Genomic DNA, 22,227 nt, shown 5'->3' with positions numbered 1-22,227 from the left:
CTCCATGCTAATACTGGAGCAAACTATTATTTTTTTCTTCCTCTAGCACCAGCCAATAGGCCACAGGATATTGATGAAAAAGGGGAATGAAAACACACAGCCTCAAGTTACTCATTTGTTTTCCAAATAGGAGATTTTCACTACCCTTTTCCATATAATGGGATTTCCTTCTCATATGTTTAGTTCCTACAGATGCCTGGTGTGACCATTACGGCTCGGAAGAAGAGAAGGGTCAGTGACACTGATTTGGTGCATGATCCAAGGGCCACTGAAGTCAATGGAAAGACTCCCATTTGACTAACTCAAATACATACGGTACCACCACACCCAGCTGTACCTCCCTCCAAAGATGCAGTCTATGCCAGTGGATAGGGCTCTGGAGTGGGTATCAAGATGAGTTGGCTTCTATTCCTAGCTCTGCCTACGACATTGGGTAAGTGACTTGGCCTCTCTCTGTGCCTCTTTCTCCCCAGTCTTGAAAACGGGGATCATGATTCTTACCTTCCTTTGTGAAAAGCACTATAAAGATGTTGTCATATAGAATGAGATGGAGCTTTGAAATAAACCCAAGGTGGCACGGGTGTCACAAAAAATCTTGACCTTGAATGCTAAGAGTACTTTAAATCCACTGCAGTATTTGCGATATTGCCTGTTCTTAGCAGAGACGAAATACTGTGATGTCGCAAGTGTCCAATTTTAGTGACTCCCATTGTAACTGATCAATATGTAGCTTTCATTGGCTTATGAATGGCTTCTTCACTTTTTTTTTTAAATTCTAAAAAGAATGTTTTCTCTGAATAATTGCCAAGTACAGAGTAAACAACGGATGCTAACACACCTTCGTGCTTTTCCCCCACACAGTGCCTCACGCATGGGAAGAGCTCCCTGTAAAAATCCACAAATCCACCTCATCATCCTCTTTCAAACCTCTCCTTAAAACTACACTGCATCTCCTTTGCTGTGAGGCCTACCAAAAAATTGACAATGGTTAGGCTGCTGGTTTGCCTAGACCATGGCTTGTCGTGTTGACCAATGTAGTCTTGTTTCCTTTTACTCCCCCAATCTATCTGTTTTATTCATCTGTTGTCTCTTGTTTTACACTTGGATTGTAAACTTTCTGGGGCATGGAGTACCTTATTGTTCTGTATTTGTAAAGTATAATAGGATATTGGTCTATGACTGGGTCTCCTAGGTAATACCACAATATACATAATAATTAAAAAGTTATTTTATTGCTGGTTAACGGTATCAGATCAAGAGCTATGGAGTCTGAAGCATCTCTCTCTCTTTATCCACTAAGAAAAGAGAGCACATTCCGCGGTAATGCTTCAGTCCCAATCACCTCTAAGAATGAAAGGGAATTAAGTTCCTACGGCCATTTCAGTCATCAATCTCTCTGCTGATGTCATCAACAAAAGTATGAATTAGGGACAGCTGTGATGGTTACTTTATTCGGTGGGACAAAACTGAGACCACCGACCCATTTCCTGGAGTGGAAGCTCCATTTTAGCTCAGCTAGTTATGCCATATAAATACACGAATGTTTGCTGATTTTTAATGACCATCTCTGTCCTGTTCTCTTAGTTATTATTGTGAAGGGGTGGGGAGAAAGCGTTTTGTGGTCCCAGACCAATTAAAAAATTACAGAAGAATCACACAACTGTCGTCTCAGCACCATGAACCCCTGCTGACAGCATGATTGCAAAATAGGTCATTCTCGAGGCTGCACGGGAATGTGTATAAAAAAAAAACCCTCTGTGTTATCAAGCAAATATCTGAAGACTGTGGTTGAGGGTGTTTTTCAGACTTTTAAAAGCATCACATCCTTAAGTACAAGCAAGCAGATGGCTGCAAGAAACTGCTCTGAGTACAGCAAGCTGTTAGGATTTGACAGATCATTTTGTTGTCCTGGCCTCTTGACACATTGATGTGTGTGTATATGTGGTTGGGGGAGGGTTATGGCATTAAGGGCAGTTGGGAGAGAAGTTGGAAGTTTCAAGAAACATCTGCTCTTTGATTACCATACTTCAGGATTGCTCATCTTAAAGCGGTAATATAGGTGGAAAGGATCACTCACCACTGCTTGCAAAAGATCAGGAGGTAGATTCTGGTCCCCATTGCCCCTGGAGTAACTTTGCAGAACCTGAGCAAGACGGAAGTGATGCTAGTGGTTGAAGGTACACATCCACAGCTGGTTAATTCAGTCCATAGCTTAGGAGTGTTCCTGGATTCCTCACTTATGCTAAGCAATCACATAGCACCATACTTGAGTAAACCTTTTCCACCATCTTTGGTTGGCTTGGCTAGGAGACTCCATCCCATCCTGGTGAATGATGACTTGGCTTCCGTTATTCATGCATTCCTCAACTCTTGGCTGGACTACGGCAATATGATATATGTGGATTTGAAGCTTCAGCGCTTAAGAAACTCCAGCTGGTACAGAGCACTGCAGTGCTTCTCCTCAGCAACAACAGGTCCGGGCAAAGTTGAGAACACAGTTTTGGAGGAAGTGCAAGAATCGTGTAGCGAGGAAAACTGTTTCCTCCAATCTCCCTCTTCCTCTATCAAGGAAGCTCTGGTGCAACCCCACAAAGGTCTCCCACAAACTCCTCCTATCCAACTGAGGCTCCTGCTTTCACCCTTCTATTATCATCCTACTGCCTCTCCCAGACACAGCATTGTGGGTGAGGTGGCTCCCCAGCACACCATATGTGATTGCCCAGCTTACTTGGCCTTAGACTTGGTTCTGGCTAAGAGCAGCTCTTGAAGCTGTCAGCCGATGTATCTTGGGAACCAGGCCTAGCTGGGCTCATGCCATTTAAAAGCTGGACATCTTCCTTCTTGCCTTCAAAAACCCAACCTCTCTGTGTTTGTTGTGTCTAAGATTATGTGTGTCTACTGCTCAAAGCCCATGTCGTCAGATTGCTAGTCCTCCAGGGCTGGGACTTTGTTATTCCTTAGATATATTCCTTAGTAACTTATCTAAAAAAAATACTACCAGAAATGGTCCAAAACAGTGCCGCTGGCAATTACAATTACTACAACATATGGGACCAGTACTGTAGTAGTCTTTCATAAATGGTACCAAGTATACTTACTGTTGTGCTATAAAAATAAAAATAGTAATATAATTTAATTTACCATTTACCAACACTATCTGGATCTAGTGAAACCTGCATAGAGCTTACAGGAAATGCCGTCTACGTCATACTTAGTGAAATCCTGGGCTTCCTCTGGAAAGACTGATGATTGTAAAAACAATCTGAAAAGTTTTCATTCTGCATTCTGCTGAGACCGCCACACTGATTGAAATGTGTGTGTACACACAGGCAATTAAAAAGCAGAGCATTTTGTTTCCCTCTTCAGTTTGACCAAATGACAGTCTCAGGGAACCAAGCAAACAAGCTGGGAGCAGTACAAAGAAAAGCCACCTTTTTACAATCCATGAATATATATATTGGTGGGGATTGCGTCTGCCTTATTAGCAAGCCTGAGCTCATTTCTACAAGCCATTCCTACACAATAGCTTGTTGTTAATAATGTTGGCCTTATTAATAATGTTTCCTCATGCTGCCGGGAGGAGGCTACTACAAGGGACAAATCATGTGATTCACTCTAGTCTTACCTTATGCAGTTCCCATCTCGCTCTACCCATGACAATCAAGGGATACCTGGATGTATCTTTGTTCTCCTGGCCGACATACTACACTGCACTAAGAGGAAGGATGGTCCAGAGGTTAGTGCACCGATCTGAGACTCTGGGAACTGTGTGCGCTCTGGGAAACTTCTTGTGTGACCTTGGGCAAGCCTCTCTGGGCCTCAGGTTCCTCCTGTGCAGCTGGGATAATAGCACAACTCTACTTCATGGAGGTGTTGTGGGGATAAATGCCTTAAAGATCATGAGATGCTCAGATAGTCCAGTAATGGGGGTCATATAATCAACTAAGATAGATTGCACTGCCTATTGGACCATTATGGTTGACTATCCCTTTGTTTTTACTATATTGTTTTATGATGGAGGAATAAATAAATTTTCTACCAGTAACCACGGGAAACATTATGGGAGAGGAGACTAAAGAGAATGAGTGGTTTAACTCCCCCTGAGGAATCCTATACAAGCCACAGTCAGTGACAGGATACTAGACTAAATGTTCCACTAATCGACTCTGGTACAACAATTGCTCTGTTGCTATATGCATCCAGTAAGCACAGTGGGGAGAAATCATCCTACATCTACCACAATCAATGAGTGACATGTATATTGATAGGTATATGTGCACCGGTATGCATGCACACATGGGTGTTTATGGGCCACGGGTGTACCAAGACATCTGCCCTGGAAAACATACCTTTTGCAATTTACAAGCAAAAACCAGGATGCTAGCAAATTTGATGGCTTTGTTTCAGCTGTGTAGATCGATATTAACAACAATACTTATATTTCCAGGGCATACTCAGACCAACAGAGCTATTGATTATTTGGTATGTAGAAGTGCATTGATACTTGATAGCAAACTGAGTCACTGGAACAATAATATAACGCTGTTAACAAGCGATGCTATGTTTCAAGTTTCAACGGTTCAACTGTGCTATCCATTCCTTTCTGCAAAACTGATCATCTGGAACACAGCTAAAGAGACTTGACCTACCTACCTCACAGGGTGATATCAGGATTCATGAGTTAATGTTTGTAAAGTACTTTGAGGATGAAAAGTGTTTTATAAATGCATTAATTAATAATTATAATTGACACAAGTATATTGTGTCAGAAATATTATCACAGAGTCACAGATTTTAAGGCCAGAAGGATCATCTACATGGAGCCTTGACCCGTTCTGAGAGTTATTAAAGTGTATTCTTATACAACAGCAAACTGGGCCTGATCCTCAAGAACCCTCTGGCCACTTTGTGCTATTCCGGCAGCACAGTCAGTCATAAACCTAGTAGATCCACCCTGTACCAGGTCCTGGGAATGGGCTAACATTGGCGCTGCTATGGGTTCTCTACACCTGAGGATTCCCTGTGAACCCTTCAGTGCTGTAACGCTGCTACAGAGGTTCCAATGTCAACCCTTTTTTCAGACCCCAGCACAAGGGGACGTAGCCACGGCATGGGTCAGCCACCTTTGCATCCCCCTTTCCTGACATCCTCCAAACACAGCTAAGACAAAGCCCAAGATTGTGGCCAATGTTTCTAAGGATGAACCATGTGTACCATGTTCGGCATTTTTTGCTGAGATATTTAGTTTCTGGTGAAGTGGGAGAGGTTTTCACCGAAGTACGGCTCCGGACAGGGCAACACCCAGACTCTTTTCACTGTCAGACAGGATGTATGATGTCAAGTGAGAGACTGGAGATTATGGCTGTCTGAAATCTAAGAATAACTGCAAAGAACCAGATGCTGTAGCTTTATGAATTACAAAGGCATTATGCATAGGCAGCTGTATTTTATAAACAAACCACTATTCTTTTTTTTCCCATACTGCACTGCATTCTTCTGCACGGGATTTTACATTTCCAGCATCTGGGACATCCCGTTATAATCAAGAAGGTCATCTTGCTTTGTGTCCTGAGCCAGAATAGTTACCACATTCTCTTCTTGTGCTACGTTTCAGGAAACATGTGTCCCTGTCATCTGAGAACTTCTTATCTAGTGCTTTCTCAAAGCGGTGTGGCTTTTTCCTCGAGTCTCTCCTTTGAGCTATATGGGTGTGCATGTTGTGCATGTTGGTGGGTTCTTGAAACAACACAAAGCACTGGGGTAGGGAATTTCAGAAACAAGGCACGACAATGTGCCATTAGCCCCTTGCAGAGATGGAATCTAGCCTACCGCCAAGTCAAAGGTGACCTTATACACACATCACAGGGGTTCCAGCATTATAAGCCAGTTTGAAGTGAATTATACCCCTGCATATTCTTCACCACATACACCACAAAGCGTTCTCAGCGGAAAGCTTTCAAAGTTCAGCTTTAGAAGTTGTTACTCTTAGATGGGTGCACTGCAGGAGAACCAGCTTCTCTGAACTGTTTTGCTTACGAAGCTCTGGAGAAGCCATCTACGGGCACTGCCTGCTTTGTACCTGGTCAGCCGTTTGCAGAGATGACCTGAATGGGAGACTTCTTGCACGGCGGACCACCTGCAGCAGAGCCAGGGCATTTCCATCATAGAGAAAAGGCAGCAGAGTTGTAAAGACTCCCCAATGACCCATCCTTTGCTTTTCTCTGTTATACCAGAAAAATGGTGGGGTAGCACACTTTGAAGGGAGAAAACTAAACTAAGCCCATGTTTCTTTACTATTCCCACCCCAAATGCTCCACATCTACAGCAGTAACAGTTAAATGGAGCACATGGGTGCCCAGTCCAGGGACCTGAACTGGCAGGAGGGTGGACTAGATGACTTCATGTCCGCAGGTCTTTTTCCATCTCTAAATGCCTTATGTTCCTATGATCTAGCGCAAAGGCAGGAAGAGTGGGAAGCCCAGCAGGTGCCTGATTGAAGAGGCCGGGTGAGATAACAGGAGACAGGCTCCTGCTGTGTATTTCTTCCACCTCCATAACCTTCTAATTTTCAAAGTGTTTCTCAGGCTGCTGCAGCTGTTGTTCTCTGGGCTGCCCAGTGCATCAGGATCCCCTCTCCTGGCAATATCACTCTGTTAGGACCCCCTCTCTAGCCCCTTCAGGAAAACAGCCAGCTCCCTCCAACTCTTCAGTACACAACATTTTACAAAACTCAACACTCCAGCACTGGACTGCACAATCACACGTTGGACACTCAATAACTGGTGACGGAGTGCACACACATATCCCAAGTGCATATGACAGCAGCAGCTGTGGACTTGGCAAACACAGGCTGTGCACTTCCACACCAACAGCGGACCAAGCAACCAGATTTACAATGCAGTGTCAAGAGAGGTGCTGCCAAAGAGTAGGCTTTGGTGAAACCACTTCAGTAAGCTGAAAGCTGGCCCACTGAAACAATAATTTTCTCTCAAGCAGGCAATGGTGTTGAAGGTACATACAGACTGAGGAATGGTCTGCAAGGGAAGGGCAGGAACGCTCATTTGCTTAAGTTAAGGTTAAAACAAAATACTGGTGAATACAAAGAATAATCACACTAGTGTACATGATGTTGCTGACCAAGATCATTTCAGAAGCCTTTGTCATTCCTAATTGCTCTGATTCTATGCTATGGTAATATTGTAGTTGGCGGGGAGGGGGGGTAAGAGGACGCTTTTGTGATGTACCATCCATAGATTTCTTTCTTAGCTTTTATATTTATTTTCTGAGATGCTACTGGCATTTAATATTTACACTACAGTAGCACTCAAAGGTGATGTACAGAGCTAAAGACATGATTGTGTAGCATTAGAGTTTGACACTCTAATCTACAATATTCAGATGCATTAAGCAAACTCAGATGGGTTTGGGTTGCCTAAACCTATATTCCCCATACCCTCCCCAGAATCATTCTCCAGCCCTATTGATTACACAGCTTATTATGCCAAAGAAACAGCTATTTCATGATTGATATTAATAAGAAACATCCCTTGAAGAAGAGGATATTTCTGTCCCTCTTTCAATCTCACATAATGTGTCCCCTAAAGTGCCTCAAGATCTCAACTGATCAAAAGGTCATAAGATGCTACTGTTGAGAGAGAGTAGAGAGCTCTGTGCTCATCCACTGGCATTTTCACACCTTAGAATAGTCAAGGAAAAGGACAATATATGCCATAAAGTCTTAGAATCTATTTGTACATTACATGACATCTCCGGTATATGACATTTATCTTCATTCAGGGGGTGACACCTGTTAAATAACTCTGGTTCTCAGTGCACTTAAAAAAAGCAAAGGCAAATCGTATCCCCCTACACAGAATAAATCTAATCCACAGTTGCGAAGAATGCTAGAAATTCTGGCCTCCTCCTGTCATCTCTTTTAGAAAACCTAATTTAAGGCCAGACACTGACCATCCTCAGCTGCTCTGGAAATCAATGGAAAATGAGGATATTCAACACCTCACAGGTTCCTGCCCATAACACAAGACAGATTGAAAGACTTCAGACATTGCTTGTCCAGACAATGATGAAAGGTTGAGCTATGAGATCTGTTTAAAAGTTAGCCAGGGGTGTGGAAACCCTGGGGGAAAGGGAATTATTTAGGGTGTAACTATCAGTAATGGGATGAAAATGGACAAAGAAAAATGTGGCTGAATTTTCCAAAAGGGAGATTTACTAAACTATAGAACGTGTCTCAAGTGGGGAGTGGGAGAAGTCCCATGGCTGGATCATTTACAACAGCACAGTGCTGGATAAAGCAATGGCAATTCCATTGTTACAAATAATCCTGCGCTGCTCAAGCTTGATGATGATTTAACGGACCTCTTCTGTACCTCATTCCTATGATTTATGGATTTGTCCAAGGCTGCGTTTCCCATCGCCTCTAGTCATTCAAGTGGTTGTCACAAGCTAATTAAAATAATCATCATCACTCTTTGCACTGTATGCCCTTCCCTCTCCAGAAAGAAGCACATACACCAGGACAAACAGATGTGCCATACCTTTATCCATGACTGGCAACAGTTTTGCTGCTCTTGACACTTTCAAAGCTGGGAGCCATCAACGATTAGCAGAGAAATCAGAACGATTTCCCCTTAAGAAGCAGCACTGGTAACAGGCTTCAGGAAAAATCCTCCTAAATGCAAGTGATAAGCGTAGACTGTGCGAAGGCTGACAGGTCCGATTATAGTTATCGCTATGAGGGGGCTAGAACTCACCTCCCTTCTGAAAGACAGCGACAGTTCCTCGAAGGGAATGTGCAAGTGAATGATCATAAACAACATCAGACTGTGTGGATCGGATTTTCACTGGGAAACAAAAGAAGGACCCGATTTGGAAAAGCATCTCAGCATTCACTAAAAAGTCCACCCCTATTCAAGGCAGCACTTAACCAAATGCATAAGTCCCATTGACTTCAGGAGTGATATGGCTAGGAGTAATGGGATCGAGTTAGGCACTTTGATGGGATTTAAGCATACGCTTAAGTACTATCCTCAATAAGGATGCTTTCCTGAATCAAGACCAGAGAGAAGATATCAACATACATTTTTGGTGCACAAAATATAGTAATTGGAGAACATCAGAAGGTCTGTGGTCAGCTCAGATAAAGACCTGCGACTCAGAAGCTTCTTATAGAGGTGGTCCTGACCCAAAACCCCCAGATCTGAACAATCCCAAACATAGCGCCTCAGGCCTATCTCTAGTTTATCCATGATTGGAATCTCATGAAACTAGGTCTCTTAGTGAGGTTTTCAGGTCTCCCAGATTTTTCCCAGGTCACAATTACCATGAGATCACCCTTTCTAATCGTCTTACTTAAGTTCTTATACCACACTCATCACAATGTTATCCGAATGTTTCTGTATTTTGGCATTTCCATTCCCATCAGAAACCAGGAAGTAGAGGTTCATGCAAGCAGGAATATGATTAGCACTACACTGAGCTGCTCTTTTTAAACAAGAAACCAAAGATGTGTGTGTCATGTGGGATTGCTCTACATAGGTGAGGAAGATGAGGGATTTAGAGCAGAGGAGGGTTCTGGGAACTTAAACTGCATTATCTCATAATGGAGTCTATGAAAAGAAGTTGCATAAAGAGACATAAGCAAAGCTGCTTGGCAACTGGCCTATACACGGCTCTTTCTTTCTACAGGATCATGGTGTCAAGGAATGGTTAACATACATACATACATAGATAATATGAATCCATTAGAGACTGGTCTAAAAAACAAAAATCTCAGTGGCATGCACTGAAAAGAAGCCTGTTTAGCATGATACCTTTGGAATCCAGCTCGGCAGAAAAGTGTTTTCCCACCTCATGAAACTTTTCAAGATTAAAAAAAAAAAAAATCCCATTCCTACATGGGACAAAAAGTCAAAATCTCAAAAAAAATTTGCAAACAGAAAATTTGGACCCAAAAAAATCTATATCAGGTAAATCAAAACATGTTGTTTAGATAATTATGAAATATTTCATTTTGTTTTCAAACTTTTTTTTTTTACTTTTTTAACCTAAAATTAAGAAAGTAACAATTTAAACATACTTCATTTCAAAACAAAAGTTTGTTTTAATGGAAAACATAACTTTTTCATTTTAAAGATTTCAAAACTGGGCATTTCAACAATTTTCGGAACTATTTTTTTTTCAAAAATTCAAAGTGGGAAATTCGTTGAAACCAGCCCTTTCCAGCAAACATTTTCACTTTCTATGAAATCGGTATTTTTCACCAAAAACACTTTGAGGAAAAATTCCCAACCAGCTCTAATTTAGACCCTTTTGCTTAGCTAGAGACATCCTGACTTCTTGTTATATGCAATCCAAACTGTGCCTCTAATGATTGACCATAGGATTACAATAATAGATTTGCAGGGGAGAGAAAGAGGATGAACACCTGAAGAGGTATAAATCCCATTTCTTACCTTATTTACAGATTTAGTCACTAGATTCTGTGTGAGAAATTCAGACTGTCTCTTCCCAAATTCTCCTTCTTACTCCCTGGTATTTTCCAGAGCATTTAAATGAACACAGTTGCAAAATAGGCACATGCAGCTTTGTGCTGCCTTTTTTTGTTTCATTTGCTCTTCTCTCTAGCCACCATTTCCCATCTGCAGGGCTCTCACCAGCTACTGTAGTCTCCAAATTTGGGGCGTGATGTGTCCCTCAGAAACATCCACCCAGGTTCCTTTTATTTTTGGAAGTATCCATAAGCTTCTGCTCGGTTCCTTTGGCTAGGAGATTCTTTTCCGAAGCACCATGGAAAGGCACAGCGGCAAAGAACGAGTTGTCATGGTCTCCCTTGGCAGTCACGTTGGCTGTTCGGCACCACAAAGGTGTATAGGTGCCAGACAGCAAGGAGTTTCTATCATGGACTCCTGTGGCAACCCCTTTCAGAAAGGCGTGAGGTGAAGAGGAAGATGTTGCGTGATGCCAAGCGGTCTGTTGTGTTTAAGAGTTAAAGCAGGGATCCTTGGAGCCAAAGACTACAACATTGCCAAACCATTTAAAAAAGGATAAGTGGCAGTGATTCAACATTGAGACTGTGGAAAACCCGCTGTCCCCTTTGCTTCATCACCTCAAGAAAGAAGACAGTCTCTCTCTCTCTCGCTCTCTCTCGTTCCTTCTCTGTTTTTCAAGCCTTCCACTCACCAGGGTGAAATATTTTACATTTTCACCTGTGGTAACACAGATCACAGAATGTTTTCTTTTCCTTGCTTTTTGCTGGCTTTGCCTAAGGCGTCCTTTTAAGCAGAAGCCCGTGAAAGATAATAGGTGGCCCTATTCTCCATAACTGGAATCACCAACAAATCAACCATCTGCCACTACAGGGGGCTGAGATTAACCCAGCCACTGGACCGTGACTGCAAAGCATTTGCACATTTAGATTACAGAAATTTGAATCTACCAATCCAAAAAAAAGGGGGGGGGGGGAAGGGGGAAGATAACCCTCTAAGACTCTTATGGGTTAACCCTTCCAGAGACAGGTCACGTCACCACAGCCCAAATGTGTGGTATTTCTCATTACAAAAGAACTGAGCAGGAGAACGGAATGAAGGAAGCAAGATGAATTTCATTAATTATCACGTGTCAGGGAAATATGCTGAGAGCTGCCCATTCAGTACAAGGATGTGCAGAGTAAAGGAAAGAAGGGATGCCAGAGACAACAACTGTACTACAGGGCTAGGGAATTAGGGACAAGCTGCCCAAATGGCTCACTTGCCCAGCTCAGCAACTGCAGAAGAAACTTTTTTGCCCCTAGATGATTGGATGTCTTTTCAATGACTGGAACCAAAGTGCTGTACTCTTTGCATTACAGTTTGTTAAAAGGGGAAACAAACAAGACAAGACTATCTGAAACAAACTATCCGACTCCTGGCATTCAGGGCACAAGGCTGTTCCAGGTTGTACTAGCATTAGAAAAGGTTCAGAGAAGGTCAACTAAAATGATTAGGGGTTTGGAACGGGTCCCATCTGAGGAGAAATTAAAGAGGCTAGGACTTTTCAGCTGGGAAAAGAGGAGACTAAGGGGGGATATGATAGAGGGATATAAAATCCTGAGTGGTGTGGAGAAAGTGAATAAGGAAAAGTTATTTACTTGTTCCTATAAGAACTGGGGGCCACCAAATGAAATTAATGGGCAGCAGGTTTAAAACAAATACAAGGAAGTTCTTCTTCACACAGCACACAGTCAACCTCTGGAACTCCTTGCCTGAGGAGGTTGTGAAGGCTAGGACTATAAAAGGGATTAAAAGAGAGCTAGATAAACTCATGGAGGTTAAGTCCATTAATGGCTATTAGTCAGGATGGGTAAGAAATTGTGTCCCTAGCCTCTGTTTGTCAGAGGGTGGAGATGGATGGCAGGAGAGAGATCACTTGATCATTACCTGTTAGGTTCACTCCCTCTGGGGCACCTGGCATTGGCCACTGTCGGCAGACAGATACTGGGCTGGATGGACCTTTGGTCTGACCCAGTATGGCCATTCTTATGTTCTAATGTTGGCACTAAAGAGGACAGAAAGCCAAGGGGTAAGAGAGGTGGTTCTACAAAGAGGAACGTGCACAACAGCCATACTACAGCACTCCCCCGAGCTTCCCAGAGAAGGCTTCTGGGAGATTAAGTGGGAGCGTCCACCCTGCCCCTCAGTGAGGATTGGCACTGAAAATCACAATTGGGCCCATCAATTCCAGGAACAAAACTGATAGATTGGGAAGCAAACAAAAACTACTTTTCTGCTGAGTCTGGTAAGAAAGGATGGGTTTTGGTGGGGGAATATGGGGACATGTGGGCAGAATCAAACTACTTGGCCAGTCCTATTGCTGGCATTCTGAATACTCTTCTGGTCCTGTGGTCAGGGATGAGGTGTGTGAGACAATGCAGCTGGGGCAGCACCATCAAGGGTTACTATATGCCCTTTTATATGAAAATATTTCCATGAGGCCTTGTAAGAGGTGGGTAGTGCTCCCTGAATAGAACAAATCAAACCCAGTCCCAACCCTCCATGAGAACTGAAGAATTTTGGACGTAGGGTGTGATGTGTGGAACTGTGCAAAGAAGGTCAGGTTTCAGGATGGACTTAGTTTAATGTGGCACCAAGAGCTCAAGAATGCAAACTGGACCAGACTTCTAGGTTGCCGTCTCTAGGGTCCCACCATACAACAGTGGCCTCTCAGGTTCTCAGTTAAGATGTTCTCCCTACAACTCTGTCTGCCTACTGCATCACCTATTGCTTACAAAACCCAATCTGGAACTGTGTCCCAAGCCAGAGCCATAGTTTGCTTGTTTCCCCCTTAACTCGACGTATGGCCATACTAAAACTCCAGATCCAAACCTCAGGATGATCCAGATCTGGCTAGCATCCTTTTATTCAGCTTTGAATGTCATGCCTTTCAGACGCATCTGTGCCATTCACAACCTTAAAAACAACAACCAAAAAAATCAGCAGCTTGGCATCACTCTCGTTCATTTGTTCCTCCATAAAAGGGAGGGAAATTAAAAAAAAAAAAAAAAAAAAAAAAGAAACCCTAAAACATAGCTGAATGATTTTTCAGACAAAAACGACGGAATAAAAAAATTTAAACCAGCTCCTGAGAATTGACCAGTCCTGTGTGTTACTGTCAGTTTCATCCTGGAGTGATTTTTTTTTTACAGGCAGGCTTTAAAAGAAAGGAATTTTGCAGCAGAAACACTGATGCCACATTAACCAGACACTCAGTCGTGGACAGTGTAAGCAAAACACACTGCCTGTAAGTTGCCTCGTTCCCTAGCAAATGAGAAGTGAAGGGGAACACTGATGCAGGCAACGCTACACCTTGCAGAGACTGCTGTGTCCTACAAGTAACCTTGCATCATGATACAGAGCAGGGAGAGTAGCCTTATGGGAACCGGAGGGAGTGGGGGAGGAGGAGGAGGAGTGGCACTAGGAAAACAATCAGAAAACTCCCAGTGAATCAACCTTTCTTCTCCCCCAGAGAAAAGGAAAACGAGGCTGACAGATTTGCAGACAGGTGAGGATGAAGGTACAATTCCCCCCTTCACCGCAGAAAGTCTCTTTTTACCTGTTTCCAATCCTTTTATAAACAATCTTTATAACACACATGAGCCAGCCTTGAAACCAGCTAGCAGCTCAGTGTTTCTGTCAGTCATTCCGATATTACTTCCAGCCACCCTGGATATTACTGCAGTGGACATATCGGGCTAGAAGCATTAAGCAGAGAAAAGGCAAAGCAAAGTGAAAAAAGAAACCTCAGCCGACTCTACCCCCCCCCCCGACCCCCAGCAAGATCAAGCTTTGAAATATACTCTCGCTGTGTAAAATATAAGTTGGGGTGGGTGAGCAAGGGGGAGGGAAATTAAAGGAGTAGGGATGATCTTTGGATTTCAATCAGCCTAAAGTTCATGAAAAGGATCCAGGTTCTTTCCCAGAATCTCTAAATATCTCAGGGAGGGGAAAGGAGGTGGCGAATTACATTTAAAAAGCAAAGGAGAAGCAGGAGTGGAGAGGAAATTCTTTAATCTGGCTTGTGAACCCCAGCAGCATTCACAGCCCCACGTCCATAGCCATTCTCATTCCTGGCACGTTTCACTGCTCTCCAGAACAGGCCTGATTCAAAATATTAGTGCGGCACAGAATTCCATTTTCGAGTCGCTGCAGCTCCTTCTTGGCACAGGTTCAGCTTTTTGTCTTTTCTTCTCCTCCAAGCACCGAGCAGGGGGGTGGGGGGAATCTCTCTCTCTTTGCTTCAATACCATGGACGTGATCCTTGTCTTCCTCCTCACACACATCTTCCCCCCCTCCCGTTTCCCCCTAACTACCAACAAAAACCACACAGCAAGCATAAATCTATTCCCACCTCCACAGCAGCCAGTTGAGAGCCTCCTTTCCATCGCTCTATCTTTTCAACCATCTTTTGTACTCCTCTACATTTTTCCAGCCAAGCATTACAACCTTCTACTCCACCCCCCCCCCTCAAAAAACCAAACCAAAACCTCAAACCTCCCACCTTCTCCCCTCTCAGCTAAACAAAAAGCATGCCACGCTTGCCAATGCCCTGGCATCTCCACCCACAGAGGGTAACTGCTGCTTCTGCATAATTCCACAATACCACTGGCAGATCAAATTCAGCTCACATATGTGCCAATGAATGCGACGTGTGCATGTGAACTGCGGCAAACACGGATGTGCCAATGTGCTTGTGTCTGCTTGTGTGTGCGCAGATGTATCGACACACACACACACACATAGTGACAGGACCTATTCTATTGCATTCCCATATGATTTCTTTAAACAAGGGCTTCCCATGATGCCCACGCTTGGCAACTGAAATTCCCTTTCATGCCTGCAGGTCGAGACACACACGCACACACAAAAAAAGGAACAAAAACAACCTCCACCCCTCCAAAATTAAACAAAGATGGCACAGAGAGCTTCATCCAACTTCTCCTCAGTCTCGTCTGCTGGAACTGGCAACCAGCCTCCGATACAAGCCTGGCACCCGTTTTGTTTTTTTCTTTTCTTTTCTTTCCCTCCCCCTTTTTCCATTTTTTTTTTTTTTTTGCCTCTTACCTTGTCCACAGGAGAGGGCCCCTCCCAAACCCGCCCACCAATCCAAGGCAGCACGTGTGGAAACTGCAGAACCTCTGGCAAAGGGAGCAAAGCATGATGTAACAGTCAATGGACCAAAAGGAAAAACAGCACCACCACATATAGACACACAACATATGTATGCTCTCCCGTCTCAGAGAGAAAGAGATGCATAGAAAGCAGACGGCATTACCCTTGTGCGCATGCCAAGAGATGAACTCTCCAGCCCCCATAACGAGGGAGGGAGGAAAGGGTGTGTGTGAAGGGGGTGGGAGGGTGGGGAGAGGAAAGGCTGAGGCGGAACGTGTATTCACCACATGAAAGGGCCAAAGAGATCCAACTTTCAGCGAGCGACATGACTCCAATTAAACCACCGACTGAAATGCTGAAGTTTGAATGAAGGAGATAAAACGGAGCTAACCGCGCCCTTCCTGTTGCTTGAAGGAAATATAGATTGACAGAAATTATGCCAGGGAGGGTGGGGGTGGCGAGAGGGCAAACCCACCTGGGATTCCAGAACCATGAACGTTTCAGAGATGCTAACCCAACCGAAAATCGAGACGGCTGAAGTAACGCCAGGTTGGGCTGGTGGAGTGGGTCAGTTCAAGTTGGGTGCAGAATAACAGGGTATTTAAAAATCCGTGGGTGCTGGGTATCCATGGGCATTCTGCTTTCATTTGCACCAGTGCAAAGAGAAGCAACTCCTCGGACATCAACCGAGTTGAGGGGTGTAAAACTGATACGAATGAGATCTGTAACAGGCCAGCTGAGTCAGCTCCTAACAGCAGCGAGTCCCCTGAGTGAACATGTGAGATCAAGAGAGCAAGTCAGCTTTTTTAAGAGCTTTCTGCTGCCAGGAAGTGTCCTAGAGCTGAAGCAGGAAAGGTTAGGGAAAGACAGACACACAGTGTGTTCTGGGTGGTACAGACAAAACATCAGTGTCCTGAAGCAGCTGCCTAATATGTGTCTTGGCAAAATCTCATCTGGGCTGCATGAAGCAGAATTACAGGTTGGGATCATAAAGCTGTCAGTGGACAGACTCCTGCTTCCCTGTTCACTTTGGCCCAATTGTATAATGCAATAAGAAACTGGAGAGCAGGATGACACCCTGTTTCATGTCTGCCAGAAGCCACATGTAGGAGTTGATCTCTCATTCATTGCCAGCAGTTGTGCCTGCCAGCTGTTAGCCAGACACTGAAGAGGACTTAAAATAAGATGACTCCCTACAGTGATTGGACTCACTAAGAAGGAATATGTGTATCTTGCAAATCAAGCCTTGAACCCAGGGCCTTGGGGTGCAGAGGCAGCAGCCCTACAAAGTGAGCCAAAAGTAATCCTCCACTGTCTATATCATGAGGTGACCTGTTAACTTTGTCTCAGCTGGAAGCTGAGCTGCCTGCATATTTTACTCCTTGAGCTCTCTCCAAGGTGTTACTCCAAGGTGACACATGCCGGGAGGCGCTGTCGGATGCTAGAGGTTCATCATTAGGCAGGAGCGATATGCAGGTGCAGTGACAGAACTTGCATATTTTGCATCTGAGCCTGATCATATTCACCTTGCACAAGAATATCACCCAGAGCTGATAACAGTCCGTCCCACGGGGCTTTGCTTCCTCCACATGGCCCTAACGACTCCCCGATTACCCACCACACGTCTGAAGAAACCAGAAGACCCCTCTCCTCTCTGATGATTTAATTACCTCCTCTTCAACAGACTATGTCTGGATCACCTTTTGCCCACCCTGTATCATCCGGCAAGGCAGACTATTTCCCTCCCAGTATGTCTACTGCTCACCAAGACCTGGCAAGCCAGTCATGGGTCCCTGCACAGCACTGGCTCCTGCCCCTGTGTTAACTGCATTTCAGTGAAGCGATTCCTCGATAGAAAGTGCTTTCAGAACCTTCAGATTGAAAGGAACTATAAATAAAAGATATTACAGACTAACAAGTTCTCAGCTGCAAGTTGCAGTGGGGAAGAATATTTTAGCATCCTCTTTCTAAGTACATTAACTCTTGGCAGAAACAGCCAGTGAACTCCATAGATCTTGAAGTTTCACGTAGCACATTGAGTCCACCCTCTTACTGTGAAATCTGCCCCGACCCTCACAATTTCCATACCCCATGTTATCGGCAGTGCATGTGGCATCTAAACATCATCCTGTGGTAGGGATGCGTCCATCAGCGTGACCATGCAGCGATCTTTTTCAGGGAGAAATGTGGTGCTTTTACCAGGGCAAACTGAAGCCCAATAGATCAGTGCCTAAGAGTTCACTGTGGAGTTTCCGAGGCTTCCTTTTCCCAGAGCGAGCGGGCACTTTGTATTAATCTGGCTCGCTTTAGTGCAGTGACCCAGCTCTGTGCTCTGCTGTTGAAAGTTCAGGTCCCAGCTGCAGGCCAAACTCTTGCTGACACGGTGTTGATTTTCTTTTGCCAATGCCATGAGGGTGGGAGGTTTATTTTTTTCCAGTTGAGAGAAAAAGGAGCCCCATAAGACAGAGAACATTTGATGGGGAGAAGTGGGGATTACAATGATCTTGCTGATAGGTTCCAATCCAGAAATGCAAGGACTGCAGGCAGTAGACACCTAAGGTGGGTAGCAGATTGGTTTTTGTTGTCATTTTCCTGCCCATGAAATAGACTTGCCAAGAGGTCTTGGAGAACTAAAAGGAGTGCCTCTCTCTTTAGGATGCCTCAGAGGACTTGTGTGTGTGTGTGTGTGTGCAAAGAACCTAGGGAGAACGGCACACAAGGAAATTACTGTTAGTGATGGGGGAACTACAAAAGGTTCAGTGGTTTGTTTTGGATAGGATGCCTCTCCAGAGAAATGCTTATCTAAAACTCAGTCTTCAGAACTGGGCTGGAAATATTTTAAGACCTGCTTTCTTGCATGATTTCCAGTATCTCTGGCTACTGCTCATGCCAAAAATACCACAAAAACAGGTTTTCTTACAGTGTTTTGGCTCTACTACTTCTGGTCCCAGCTGCAACCAAAAATTACAAGGGTTTTGGCTTAAGGTTTAAGCATATGCTTATTTGATCCCCAGCTCTGACCACTGCACGCATGCAAAAAAAAAAAAAAGAGGGAAATCTTAACCAGAAAAAAAGGGGGAACCCACTAAAAATGTGCATTAAAATAAGCAGGCCTGCAAATCAGATGAATCAAAACCTTCAAGCTCTTTTCCTTAACTGGGATATGTATTTATGAGCTGGCTGTTATTGGCATATATAACATGCAAGCTTACAGAGCCCTTACTTCAAATTAGCCCTAGGTGTTTATTACCCCATAGAAGATATACAGTCAATAAACCAAATAAGTGCTTTGAAGAGAAATTGTTTCTTTGAAACTGATCAGATCTGCAGTGGCCACAATTCTGGTGAGAGAGAGAGAAAGAAACTTCAACCAAAACTGGCCTGTGTTCTTCTATCAGAATTTCACTGAGGCGGAATAGCCTGCGGATGCTCCCATGTAGTGAGTGTTATGTGTCTCATGTTAGTCTGTAAGCCTTCCTGGAGCATCAAGGTACTGGACTCTGGGAGCCTGATTCTGACCTCACACTGGATTTATATCAGTATAGCCTGACTGGGAATCAGTGGAGTTATTCCTGATTTACACCTGTTTGAGATCAGACTCTTGCCCAGGTTACTTTAAGGATGTCTGAAGCCTGCAGCAGAGGCCATGCCTCGAAGCCTTTATAAAACAAAGGGCCTTAATTGGCTTCCCCAACCACACATTGCACAACCTGCACCGGAGCAAGAGTAATTGTGTTCTAAAGGCTTTTGTTGCACAGACCGGAGAGAAATAGATGCTCTTTATTGACACGGAAATGCCTCAGAGGTGTTCTCCCTTGTCTCTGCCACTTAATTTCTTTCTTCCTCTGTTACTATTTATTATTTAGCTGCAATACTGAGCTCAGCAAAGGAGTTTGGGATAAAGGAGTCAGGTCCTTAGCTCATGTAGATCAGTGAAGTTCCACTTGAGTTAATGAGGATCTGGCCTGCAGATTATTTGAAAGACACTAAACGAGCCAAGGCTGCAATCCTGAAAACATCAGCTGTATGTGATCAGCTATATTCACAGGAGCACCCCATTGAAGCTGATGGTCTTATTTGTGTGCTTAAAATTAAGCACATGCATAAATGTTCGTGGCCTGATGCTTCTCTTACACTGGGGTACATCAGTGGAACTCCATTGCACACTGGGTGCTGAGGTGTTTTTTTTAAATCACCCTAAACACCTGAAAACCTGGCTGTTATTTAACTGCCTAAGTGGGAGCAGAACAGTTCTGAAAATCCAGCCTGATTGTGGGTGAAGCGTATGTGAAAATTTTGCCCTGTGCTCTTTTGAAAATCTGGCCCAGTCAATCCAGTTATTACACCATTCTCTGGCTATGACTAGCATATGGAGCAATATTTCCAGGCAGGAAATGTTGAAGAGGGATTGGGGCTCCATTCATTTGTGCTATTTGCCATTCCCCTGAGATCATATTCTACAACTACAGTTTAGCTAAACACTTCACAGGTGCACAACTTATATGCCAAAACGGACTGTAAATCAGTCCAGGGGAGGAAAGGTTGTAAGAATGCTTGTTTGTAGAAGCAGCCATTGAAAAAGAATGTCAGCCCTGTTCATTTTACAGGTTTGATGTACCCTTGCTCGCACAGCACCTGAGGGATTGGGTCCAGACTCCGAAACCCAAGGAGCAACCAGTGGTTCGCCAGAGATTACGCAAGGGATTAACTCGTTTCTGATCTCCATTATTGGTTTTCATAAAGAGGAATTCTCATACCCCTTTGGACAGATGGCCGGGCCTATTACTTCTTACATTAGATTTCCCATTGAGGCTGAAAGCAAATCCACATTCAAGCTGAAGGTAAACAACCTTCCAATTCAAAAGGCATTAATTCTAACTGCCAAAGCATTTGGTGTGTACCGTTGCAGATGTCAAATAGTTTCCCACCGCACCAAGCCTTGCCACATAACTAAGTTACACATTGTAAACTTCCATGCAACCCTAACAACTTATCCTATGTGAAAGTGCCTCTCCCAGGTAGGGCCAGATCCTCCGCTGGTGTAAATCAATGCAGCTATGCTGACTTGAATACAGCTATGCCAATTTATACCACCTGAGTATCTGGCCCTGAGACGTAAAATGGGAAACTACAAACATTTCCTCCCTTAGCTTTAAGACTTTAAAGTGATTTTTCTTAATTTAAGAGCAGAGACATTTTTATCATGGAGAACCTTGATATTTCGTCGGGGCCTCAAATTCAGATTTTTGCAAAAGCATATATAAAGGTTGGCGGGGGTGAGTTGGGGGGGCAGGGTTACACTGTGTAATAGAAACACAAATGATTTCCTGATGTCACTTAAAATGTCAAGGAAAACAGGACTGGAAACTCAAGTGCAATATCATTGTCGTACTGCCGGGGAATCGGAAAGTGGAAAGGACTAAATAAATCAGTCTGTCTTTCACGGTCATAGCTGAATGATTTTTTTTTTCAAAGAAAACCAACATACATTTTTGAGAAGTACTTTTATAAAAGTTCTCTGAGAGGTAATAATCTAGTGTGCTATCCAGTGATAAAGGCCTTGCTTCTCTCTCGGGTTCATCAGAAGAAACACCCATTTCAGTCAATGGTGTCAGTCAGGAGTAACTCCATTCAAGACACTGGGGATACAATGGTGTGAAATCAGTGTAAATCAGAAGAATCAGAGCAATTATTTCAAAGCTACAAGGCCTGATTCTCAGACACCCTCCACCTGGTAGGGTGTAGTCATTCACACCCGTGCAAGATGGGTGTAAAATATTACCTCCAATGGAAGTGACTGGAGAGTTCTGATACAAGGGGGAAAAACAGTGGAGTATCCGGCTCTTAAACTATTTAGCTTGAAGGTGGCAAGTCTGGCCTAAAATGGAGAATGTGGCACAAGCCTCCTGTTTGCTTCAGTTGTCCCAATTTCTGCTTTATTCCCATAAAGTAGCATAAGCTTCAATTCATGATACTTTGCCTAGCTACACAACCTTCCATCTGAGGTGTCTTGAACAATTCGCGAACAGTAATGAATTAAGCCTCATTGCACCCTCTGCGAGAGAGATGCTCCTATCTCAGTTTTTCAGATGGGAAAATGAAGCACAGGGCAGCTAAGTGGCTTGTATAAGGTGACACCAAAGTGAGTGGCAGTGCTGGAAAATAGATTCCAGATCTCCTTAATCCAGCTTTGTGATTTAACCAACTAGCCTGTGCTTCCACTCCTGTTAAAATCCCGTTTGCTATTAGTGACGTGAACCTCACACGTGTCAAAGGTTTAGCCTGGTCAAGATATGTATTCAGCATGATCCTAAACTAACCATTCTCTTAGCATTTCCAGACAGGTCAAAAATAGAGAGGGTAAATTTCAGCCCATACACAGAACTTGCATGATGGCTATGCACCACTTAAGTCCCATTTAAGCCCCGTTGAGGTTTAACAGCATCCTCTACCTTCAAGTTAAAGAATAGTTGGGGGGCCTGATTCTCCTCTGCCTTTCCACGCAGTATCTCAAGAGTAATGGTCTCAAGTTGCAGTGGGGGAAGTTCAGGTTGGATATTAG

General features: G+C 43.8%; 1 protein-coding gene across 2 annotated transcripts in view; it reads right to left on the bottom strand.

Moving 5' to 3' along the window:
• SETBP1 (SET binding protein 1) overlaps positions 1–22,227 on the bottom strand; it is a 296,929-nt gene that overhangs the window by 152,671 nt on the left and 122,031 nt on the right. For both annotated transcript variants that reach the window (XM_077818127.1, XM_077818128.1), the window contains exon 3: positions 2,369–2,379. In XM_077818127.1, the coding sequence (XP_077674253.1) occupies positions 2,369–2,379 (11 nt within the window). The remainder of the gene's footprint in view (positions 1–2,368; positions 2,380–22,227) is intronic.

This window comes from Eretmochelys imbricata, chromosome 5 (genome assembly GCF_965152235.1).
Source record: "Eretmochelys imbricata isolate rEreImb1 chromosome 5, rEreImb1.hap1, whole genome shotgun sequence".
In the NCBI taxonomy this organism is placed as follows: domain Eukaryota; kingdom Metazoa; phylum Chordata; order Testudines; family Cheloniidae; genus Eretmochelys; species Eretmochelys imbricata.
This window is presented reverse-complemented; position numbering and strand designations above follow the sequence as displayed.